This window comes from Aythya ferina (assembly GCF_964211825.1).
Source record: "Aythya ferina genome assembly, chromosome: 5".
Lineage (NCBI taxonomy): Eukaryota > Metazoa > Chordata > Aves > Anseriformes > Anatidae > Aythya > Aythya ferina.
In genome coordinates, this window is record NC_140301.1 from 3,873,841 (window position 1) to 3,884,884 (window position 11,044).

The 11,044-nt window shown below is 49.4% G+C and overlaps 1 protein-coding gene across 3 annotated transcripts in view; it reads right to left on the reverse strand.

The window, feature by feature from the left end:
• Positions 1-3,752, reverse strand: part of TUB (TUB bipartite transcription factor) — a 133,441-nt gene extending 129,689 nt beyond the window's left edge. For 2 of the 3 annotated variants that reach the window (XM_084521642.1, XM_084521641.1), the window contains exon 1: positions 3,597-3,749. In XM_084521642.1, the coding sequence (XP_084377768.1) occupies positions 3,597-3,652 (56 nt within the window). In that variant the 5' untranslated portion in view covers positions 3,653-3,749. Of the gene's footprint in view, positions 1-3,596 lie in introns of all 3 variants that reach the window. The other variant, XM_084521638.1, reaches the window with a different exon arrangement.
• Between the last annotated feature and the right edge of the window lie 7,292 nt (positions 3,753-11,044).

The following is an 11,044-nucleotide window of genomic DNA, read 5'->3' on the forward strand; positions in this document are numbered from 1 at the left end:
GCCCACTGACATCTGAAAACCCTTGCAAAATCATGGAGCCCACCACTGCCTTACATAATTTCCCCAAATGTGCACAGCACGATCCCAGTCTGCAGTATTTGCCCGTATGTCTGATTTCAAACTGGTCTCCCATGCCTACGGGCTGCTAGAAATGAGCAGCAACTGCCCAGGAAACACTATCTCACCGTGGGCAGAGGATGAAAGAGCAGCGTTATTTTACTCTAGCAATTCTCTGGCTGATGTCAGGAATCCTCAGTGTTTATAGGACATCTGAAATATCCCCAGTTTTTTGTTCAAATCACCGCCTAGCCTCTGCTTTTGGCTGTCAACATTCAGAGGGACAAGGAAATGTTCGCTGCTCTGAGATGAGAGGAAAGCACTGACACGATGGGGGCCTTTTAGGGAGCAACAGCAAGATGTGGGAACACCACACTCGCTCATGGGGAGCCTTTTCATGCTCTACTTGTTCCTCTTTCACATACACGTTAATGTGGTTTGGGGGGACGTGAAGAAAGAAAAAAGCTTTCCTTTGCTGAAAAGAGCTGCTGAGGGGAGCTTTATTACCTGGTGTATCTTAATTGCCTGGGGTTTCCTCCCCTTGGGTTTCACAGTCAGTGTTTGGACTTTCTCCTTGCACAAAGCACCTGCAGGAAGGAGCCACGTTTTTCCCATAGCAAAATCCTGCAGAGCAAGTCAAGGGGAAAACTAGAGTCACAGGACCAAATTCTGAGAAACATCACAAATGTTGGATAGACTTGCACTAGAAAAGAGGCCTGTGTGCTGTACGTGGTGTTTTTGTGTCCTCAGAAGGAAGGGACGCAGCAATTCCCTCCTTGTCCTATGAGTTTCTACCATCATGCAACTTACCAAGTCCAGAGGCCCAAAGCTCTGTGCATTCCTCTTTGCCCAGTTTCATTAACTACAAACATTTTTTAAATGACAGACACAGTTTATGGGAGCCGGTGCCTGCTCCGTGGGCCCTGTCCATCCAGCTGACCAGGACTCCAGCAGGGACAAGCTGCAGAAGCACCATGACGCACCCTCCCACCTTCCCTGAGGAATAATAAACCCAGCCTTACTATCTGAGTCTGCGGGACGCTGTAAATGAGGTGAGCAACACTAATCCTGCTTTATGGGCAGGAACATTTGTTTCTTGCCCAGGGTTGCAAGCTTCCCCCGAGGAAGAAGCAAATCACACTAATTGGACTTGACGAGCAAGGCTCCTACAACTCACTGTACCTGAGTGCTACCTCCACAAAATCTGGCAGGAACTTTGTGCTTTCAGTAAAACCCCACGGGTCACAGCAGTAATTCCACAAGAGCTCCCAGGTGAGGCAGGCCCCTGCTCGCCTTGGGGAAGTGCCCACACATCTTATTCTCCTCACATCTCCCAGGCTCAGGGCACCTGGGAGCTCTGGTGATACCACAGGACACGCAGCTCATTAAACGGGGGGAAATTTGTACAAAACACTGAGCAGACCATGCCTGCTGCCGCTGCGTCCCCCGCTCTGCTGAGCAGCAGGGGAGCAGCAAGAGTCTGCAGGGAGAATTTCTCTGCATGTCAGCCACCCAGCCTGAGAGTAACGTGCTCGCAGCATCGAGAAAGACAACATCATCTGCAAGACAGGACAGCCCCTGCCTACGTGGGAGCGCTGCTAAATCACAAGGAGCTCTCACCGCTACCAAAGTGCAGCTCTGCCAACAGAAAGTTCCCCCAAACATTTTTTTTTCCTGTCATTTCTCAGCGAGACCAAAGATGAGGCAGCGATCGCGCTCCAAATGCAAACAGCAACAGCCAGGGGGGCAGACAAAAAGGGTTGCTCCCTCCTCCCGTCATTGGCCTGGGCATGAGGGGGCTGTGGGAGGACAGTGCTGATGTGCAAGAACAACTCTGCACCATTTTTCAGCAAGGGAAGACCGTGAGGAAAACAAGCCTTTCATTTCTCAGCCTCCCCGAACAGACAGCTGAAAAATATATTTATTACACAGACATGGGTTGATGGAGCTCAGATTTGTTGCAAAAAAAAAATCCTAATCTGGGAACTAGGCAGCGAGAAGCCGTGCTGGAGGCTGAAATCCTGCATTTCTCCCTCAGATGCAGTGCAAAGCCCCAACAGGGCGGACAAACAAGTGCAGCCTTCCCAGTGCAACAGTAAAACAGTAATCCGAGACTTCTTTGTCACGGTAATGAAGACTGAAAATGGGAGAAAGAGATCTCAGGCAGTAAGCAGGGTGACAGCACCGGGATAAAGCATCCAAGAGGAGTTCTCGTGCCATTTCTGGTTGGTTTATTGTAGGGTTAAGATACCCTGACTGCAGCCAACTTGGCTGGCATGGGATAGCTCTGAGCACAACGGGGCACTGACACTGCTGTTACTGAGGACATGGCATCAGACGAGAAACATCCTCTGTGGGGGAGAAGCCACGCATCACATCACGGCTTGTTGTATAACTCAGCTGTGCACACACAGAAGCGTGCACGTGGTTTTAAAGGTACCGTCCCCACTGCCACCGCGGAGTGCACCTGAACATACATTTTGGGGAGGCGATGCACAGAAATGCACAGAAAACAAGTGAAACTCCCTGGATGCACGCATAAACCATACAAGCCCACACAGCCGGGGAGCGTGGGCGATGCTGAGGGTGTGTTTAAGCAAGGAAAACCACTTCCAAAAGGTTATTTCTTCACAGTCTTTTGGTGGCTTGTGGTAGTGATTCAGTCAGATGCTAATAGTGCAGCTGACTGTATTTCAGGTGTACCAGTTGCACAAACAGAAAGAAAAAAAGAAAAAAAAAAGAAAAAAATAAGAGCATGAAGTTCGTAGTTTGTACCTTTTTTTTTTTTTTTTTTTTTTTTTTTTTTTTTTTTAATCTGGGCTTGAAGAAGCTGTCAATCACAGCTGTGAATCACATAAAGGCGAAACTAACGGTACAATAATTTTCCATTACACATTTCCCAGAGGAGGAGATGCAGTTGCGTCTTGATATGAAGCACAGAGCGAATATTTCACCTGTCTCACCGTTGCAGCCACTTCACCCCTTTGGACTCTGCGTTATGGACTGCTTGCAGCATTCCTGACAGCCTTGGTTGGAAAATACCACTTTTTATCCACTGTCAGTGTCCCTGGCCCCTTCCCTTCCCAATTGTTTGTTCAGATTCACACAAATGTCTGGGTGCCAGCTCTGAACTCAGTTCCTAGAGACCACCTTTCTGCACGGCTCAGCACCTGCTCGGTTGATCACTGCACATAAACTGAACTGCTCAGGGAAGAGAGAAATGCTCAGCCCCTGTTGCACGGGGCTGGTAATAGCCCCGGTCCTGCCAAAGCAGAGGGAGGGAAAAACACCCCAATTTCCAGACAAACACCTCCCAACCAGCAGCGAATGCCACTGAAGTGGCTGTCAGACTGTAAAAGCAGCACCAGCAGAGGTTTATGCTTTCCTCAAGAGGGCTCTCCGCCGTGGTCAGTATAAACATCTTGCCAGTATTTCCAATATCAGGCAGGAAGCAAAGGGAAAAACACAACAACCAAACAAGCAAAACCACCAGCAGCACCAAGAAACAGCCAAACAAAGCAAATCGAGAGAGACGGTACCTGTTGTAACTCCATCTGCTGTACGACATGGTCCTGTTGCTGCCGACTCCATCCATCTCGGGCTCGGCTACTGCCCTTCCAGCATCCCTCGCCCACCGCAGGCTCCGGCTGCTGCCCTCGGAAAGCAAACACCTGCCCGAGGACGAGGACGAGGACGAGGACGGGCCCCCACGGGCGGCTGCCTCCGGCCTTGCACCGCGGGGCCACGGCTCCGCGGGGGCTCTGCGGCGAGCCGCAGGTGCACGGAGCAAACCACTGCCTGCACAGGGGAGGGACACGGGGAGCTCCTGGGGGTCTCTGCCCACGGGCAGGATGCTCTGAGCTGCCCAGCAGGCACAAAGGCGCTCAGGTAATAAAGGCGAGCAGCAGCGCTAAGCCGCTTAAGAGATATTCGGCGAAGCTGCGCTTGGGAGCAGCAGCTTGCACGCCTCCTGCTCCAGCACACGCTTTTTTTTTTTTTTTTTAATTTATTTATTCTGGTTGCCACAGATACGGGTCCACCGCTCTGACATCAGCCATCTCCCACCCCACAGCGGGTCCCTGGGTCTCTCCAACGCGATTGTTCAGGCAGGCAATAATTAAACCCTCGGCGTGCAGAGGCAGCGCTGGGATGGCCGCAGCCAGCCAGCTCTGCAGGGTTGCCTCCTCTCCTCTCCTCTCCTGTAATTGCCGTATCTGTTAAAATGTGCTGTATTGAACAGGGATCAGCAAGGCCCCAGTTTCTGGCTGCACACGATTTATTGCCGTGTGGAAACCAGGCACGGGCTGTGCTTTTTCACGCACCGAAGTCCCTGCCTCAGGACTCGCTGCACTTCAGGGTGAGCGGCACGGGGAGCAAACCCCATCCACTGGTACCCGCTGTGCTGGGAGTCACAGCAGAGGGGGCAGCAAGGACCACTGTGTGGTCGTCTCCAGTGGTCAAGGATTTTACCTTATTTCTCCTCTGAATCACAACACCCACTTTCACACCCATTTTGTGTGCTCCATGCTGTTTCATGTGGTCTGGATACCATCATTTTGCATTTTGCTATTGAGGGTCTTGCAGCCTGTTTCAGCAGCTGATCTGGGAACCCAGAAGTAAAGGGGACCACCTCTGGTGTTATAAACACCCAAGTCCAATTCTGGACAACACCTGCCATCAACACTTTTACTTCCAGTCTTTATTTTGGGAGGGTGAATTGGCCACACCTGTAATCCCTTCACGGCAGGATAGGCAGAAGCAGCCTAAGAGTTGTTCGTGCTCAAGTTTTAATCCATATCAAATGTTTGCTGCGTGTTCTTTGGCAGCCAACAGCAAGGAATTCCCCGTTTTCAGCACCTGCTCCCCACTCTCAGACAGTGCAGAAGGGGCCCCCTGCTCCGTGCCCACGGCGGTAAGGAGGATACATCCGTGCCACAGCCTCAGGACGTGCTGCCCTGCCAGCAGGAGCCCACAGCTGTGGGCTGAGCCCAAACACTGCTCCTTGCACCCGCCCATGTCCCGTGAGCCCCTAACCACGTCTGTCAACAGGTGGATGTTCCACGCAGGTCGCACGTTTCCATTATCTGCTACCAGTGTTGGAAGTGGGCAATCTGAAAACAGATCTGACCGAACAACCTGCACTACCAGTAGCACTGTTATAAACATCTCTAAAACAGCTTTGATGGGAAAGCCAGCGCCCTGGTAAGCACGTGCAAAGAGCAGACACAAATTAGGCCCGCTTTGACTCAGGCAGCTGAGTCCAGAGGATCTGGAATATTGGGCTTGAGCTATTGCAATGCCACAGAAATTAGACTGGCTCCAGAGCTGCAGCAGCCAGTCAGTGTCCCTGCATTTTCATGCTGGTGTATACCAAGCTGCAAATGAGTGGAAAAGTACCTGCTGAGTCACCAGATGATGCGTAACATTTTTAACAATGGAAAGTCAAAAAAAAAAAACAGCACAGAACAGCTTCAGGTTAGGCATCCCTGAAACAACACGAGGCCTAAGTGTACATTTCAGGCACCCCCTGACAGCACGTTTTCCAGCAGGACCTCGTGTTCAGCTTCCTTCATTCAGGACCGTGCCTGGGTTTCCACCCAAGCGCACCCAGGGCTGCTGCCCGGGTTTCAGCGTGCCACCGAGCGAGGGCCCTACAGCAGGTAAGCTGAGCCTGAGGGCTGCTCCGGCCCCTCCTGACGGGTTCAGGAGCTGAAAGCTTCAGTCATTCGTGGGCACTGCTCCTTGTGCCTGCAACCCAGTGTTTTACAGTGCGGAAATAGGCAGGAGGAATGCTGCTGCTTTGCTGTTCTACGTGCCCTTGTGCTCCTCTGCAAAACAAAGCTCATAAAATTTGGCTTAGTGATTTTCTCTGAAAGTAGGGTACTTACACCCATAAGAGCTTCAAACCAGTGTATCCATCATAGCTCTGTATTTAATCCTCCTTTCAAAGGATAATACTGCTTCTAAAAATTCCCTGTTAGAGTCGTTACAATTTTAGTTTGCTCCCAATGTAATAAACAACTTCATATGTCAGTCTCCAAGCACTCTGCAAAGGAGTCAGCATCATCACCTACATCTCACAGAACAGGAATCAGAGCTCGAGCTCCCCACAGCCACCAAGAAACAAGGAGCAGACGCACATAGTGATGAAGGCCTCCCTGTGCATTGCAATGCCTCCAAGCCCTGCACAGGCACAGAACACTGGCCCTGCGATCATCTCTTGTCTGGAAGTGTTTAGAAACACGTCCCTGTTTTAGCTGGCTGTGCAACCCACGCTTGTTTCAAAGTCCCTCTTTTGGACAGGCTTTGCTACCAGCCACACTGCTGCTACTCGATCGGCTGGTGCTGCACTCACAAACAGCTCCTTCTTTTTTCCTTGTAAGCGATTAACAACATTATATTTGCTGTATGTGCTATATGCGTGCTATTTTAACTCTGTAGGAAAATACTGTAATTACTAAACCAGAAAAACTCTGTAATAACACGGATGCTGATCTTTGTTTTTCAGCAGACTGTGGACTCCTCACAGAGCACATTATGAGAGAATTGCATGCTGCTTTTGTCCATTTGTGCAATTCTAATCACTACAGCAACCTCTTGCTAGCTTTTTAGCCCTGTTCACCCCCCGCTCCTCCCTGCAATATTGGCTGATTTCTCATATTTACAGGAATTGTCATACGTCAAACTCAAGCTTGTGCCTATGGACAGCTATAGCGGCCTTCAGCAAATCATTGCTTTCTTAATACAGATCGGAAGTGAAATAAAAAAAATTGTTTGGGCCACTTGGAGCGTTCCTTGGGCTTAATCAAGGCATGGAGGTGGGCTCTGGTTAGGAAGGCTGACCTAGAGGCTGCAGCCACTGACGGCAGAGCCACCAGAACTGGGCAGCAAAGCCGCTCCTCAGCCATGCAAGGACAGGGAGATTTCCCGTTAGAGCCCATCCTGCTGGACAGCACTGCTGCTGGCATCTCCCTCCAGAGTGGCTTTGCCACAAAAACTTTCCCTACCTTTTGGGTCTCCCACCGAAGCTCACCAGACGGTGAGCGAAGTGTGGTATCTTCCAGCTCTTCCTCAAAGGGACGTCCCAGGCTGACTGCTCTGTCGCTGACCACCACCATGATGGCAAAGTGCAAGCCCAACACGACAAGGAAAGGACCCAGGAGAGGCTAGGAGTCACTAGCACAACAATACTGGAGGCAACCCATGCTACATCCAACCACAGCCCTTCCAAAAGTCATCTCCTATTGCTCAGAGACCCTAATATTGCTTTAATAAATTTAACACCGGTGTGCTATTAGGGAAAACAACACTCTGCTTGTCTGCATCTTGTAGCTCAGTTGGAGCTGCAAACCAATGAGTGATAAGGGAGGAATAACTTTAGAAGTCACCTAAAAAAAAGTCAATCACCACATTTAATCAGAACTAGGAACTGAGGCCAAACCTCTCCAGCTCTTGTCTCTATTCAGTAAGCGTACCACTTGTTAAATCACAATAGTCACACCACTGTTTTTTGTGTTGTTTTTTTTTTTTTTTTTAAAGTAAACTTTCCCATTCACTGCCAGTGCAAAAATCCTGGTGTGTTTTCCCACATAAAAAGAACCTGGGCGGGGAGAGATGCAGAAAGAAAAAAACAACTAGAAACAAATTAGCTCGATTCCAGTCCCCATCTGCTGGAGGATTTTTATATTACATTCATTCCTGGGGACCAACACCCTGGTTATCTGTGAATGCTGTTTCTAGCTTCCCTTCCAAAAAATTACACCAGATACTGCCCCCGCTAATGTGACTGAGCTCCAAATAGGAGGCGAATGAGCACCCACAGCATCAAGCAGCGAGGTTAAGACTGAAAGCCAGGTTCTGGGTAAGGGATGGTGTCAGCTCTGCGAGATGCTGAGCCAGACACCCACCGACCCCTGAATCCCGTAGGAATGACAGCATCGGGCCCCGAGCAGAACCGCGTCCTGCAGCCAAAAGGTGTCGGCATCTCCACCCTGCATTACCCATCTCGCTCCCCTTGCTGTTCCTCCAGGGCTTCTGCAGGCTTCGTGACTCAGCAGCGAGCTGTTAATGCTGCCTTTGGTCATGTTTCTGCAGGCAGCTGCTGATGCTCCTGCAGGTTTCTGTAACTCCTGCGGACGGGAGGCAAAAAAGAGAGCAAGGCGGGCCTGTCCGCAAGGCAATGCTCTGACAGGGACACCCTCTGGCTGGCTCCTAATACTGGGATTTTTAAGCAACTCTACATCCTGCTAGAGAAGTAACTCGGTACCAGGAGCACTAAAGCATGGTTCCTGCTCAGCCTTTTTAGGTCAGGATGCGAAACAAACCAACCAACCACAACAAAAATACCCCATTTACCCTTTTAAAATGAATTTACAAAGCTTAAAAAGGCAAAAGTCAACATTGGTTAAGTGTCAGCAGCAGCCCATGCTAAGGGAATGCTCTGCGCTGAGTGGGAAGCGGGTGTCTGGGCTCCGTTTGCACTTCCAGAGCCCTCCAAAGACATCGGAGATGACAGTCAAAGCAGAGCAGCTCCTGGCAGCAGGATGAGGAACCAGATCAGCAATGGCAGAGCCCAGCTCTTGGGACCTGACAGGGAAAGATGCCTTGCCAGACTTCTTGTAAAGCTAACAGAAAAGGGAATTAGACCCTGGCAGATGCTGACAGCATCATGAAGCTGGCTATTGTGAGGAGGATTTGATGATCTAAGTTGGTTAAGGGAAAGATAAACAGGATAGGTCTAACTTCCTTTTAATTGTATTAAAAAAAAGGATCAAGAAGTTAAGAAGTTCATAAAGACAACTGCACTGGCGAGGTGAGCAGCTTCAGTGCCTTTTAAAATGAAACAAAAAACCAAAGGTGGAGGAGTTCCGAGAAGCAATGACAGACAGACATGTTTTACAGGCGGTATGAGAGGTATTAAAGCACAGACGTTTTGAGTGAAAACACAAAGTCTTGCAGCAGGAAGGAAAAAAAAACACCCAAATTTTGTTTCACTTTCAAGGGTCTGCATTCAAAAGATTTCCCCACTCAAGGTGTCACACCTAGCACCTAGATAAGGGACAGCATTTACTTCCTCCTAACAGCAAGCTTCATTTAGATCTCTTATTTAGCCGAGCAGTGGGTGTTTATGCATAACTTTCTGACTGCAAACTGTACACGCAGGTAACGATGGGCTCCTGTATTCCGATACAGCTGATGACTATGAAAGTTCGGCAAACTACACCGAAATTAAGAATTTGTACGCCATTTTAAGCTGCCTTTACTGTTTTAGATCATAAACATCCTTCTTTTCACGTGAATTCCTTCAGAACAACTCCTTTACAAATCATATTTTTTTTTCCCTTGCTACCAAAAAAAAAAACCAACAGATTTTAGAGTTTACGGAACAAAATACTCTGAAACAGCAGCGGCGCACAGCCCTGTTTAGCCACGCACTGACTGCTTCGTTCTGTTTCTTGTATTTCATGTTCTGCTTGCAATAACTTTAACTCAGTCCCAGCATGAAGACGGCGCTCGCAGCCCTGCAGTCAGCTGCACACCCACCCCAGGCGACACCCTGTGGTTCCCAAGGGCGGTTTCATGCAGTGCTGGCACCTGGGGGATCCCTCCAGCCCCACGCTGCCCCAGATGAGCTCTGCCGAGCTTCCCAAGCACCTTCACCACACAAAGGTAGCTGACCGCTTGCTCCTGGGTCGCTTTCCACAGTGGGGACGAACGTGTTTGTGTAGCAGGCTGGACGCATGGCCCAGGATAGGTCTCAAAGCATTACGTTACCAAATGCTCTTCAAGGAACGTAAGCTATTCATATCACTGCAGTGAGCTCACTTTTACGTGTCACGAGAAACGTGGGACATGTTCAGAGGAGCATTTGTACCCTGCTGTCGCTCTTCAGCAGTCAGGTTGAGCTGAGATTAAAGCTTTCTCAGGTACAAATTAATTCATGCCCAGGACCTCAGAGGTGAGAATCTAAAAGGTGTTCTCCTTGCCTCTACTTGCATTTCAGGTGCCTGTACTTTGCCACGTTGATTTGCCATGCCCTCTCTACACTACATTGTCAGAGGCATTTTTAAAGAATGCAGTAATTTATGGAGTGCAGACAACTAATTAACGAGTAGCAAATGCTGTGTGCAGCCTACTACGCTTCACAGGCCCCAGTTTAAGTAGCTGCACAGATCAGTACTTGCTTTCCAGCAGCAAGATGCATTTAGTTCTGCTTGCTGGCTGGCTCAGGAACATCACTAATTACATTACGTACATTAATCCAATTTAGCTTTTGCGTGGGACATCATCTGCCCCTTATGTTCAATCCACAAAAAAATCTCTCAAACTCTCCAAAGTAATTGTGGTCTTACTGTAACAGTCCAGCACGGCTACAGCATGCACTCCCAGTGCTGTTTTCGGGTATGACGCTCTCCCTGCGGCTTAATCCGTTGCCTCCTCAACATCTGCTGCTGCTCACTTGGAGCTCTTTATCCTCCCAGCTGAAGGCTACTCCGACAGCCCCACCGATCCTCATTCCTGCACCTGATCGGGTTGTCTTCCTCACCTTCTGTGTATTACCACTACTAGACTGCCACATGGTTTTAAGGAAAAAGTCACTTCCTTTCAGTCAGTTATTTCCACGGTTGGAGTACCAAGAGAAGATGTAAATATCCCAAACGTTCACACGTTTTCTGGCCTAGCACCGTGGGTAACCAACTACCACAACTTAGGCCTCAATCAAGCGAACAAATGCTGCACGAGCGAACAAGCTGCTTAGCAGATTCCTGAGCTTTTCCAGGCAACAAACTTCAAACAATACGCCCAGATAACTTCTGGCAGCGCTTCGTCTGGTGACTGACACTGAGAGTCTTGTTTGAGATAAGCCCATTAAAGCCCTGTAACCAGATTACGTGGGAACTCCAGCCAGCGATGGCCGCAGCTACGCCACAGGTGAGGTGATGCTGCATGAGCTGATGGCAGCAGAGAGCTAAGCTCCCAATTTTGT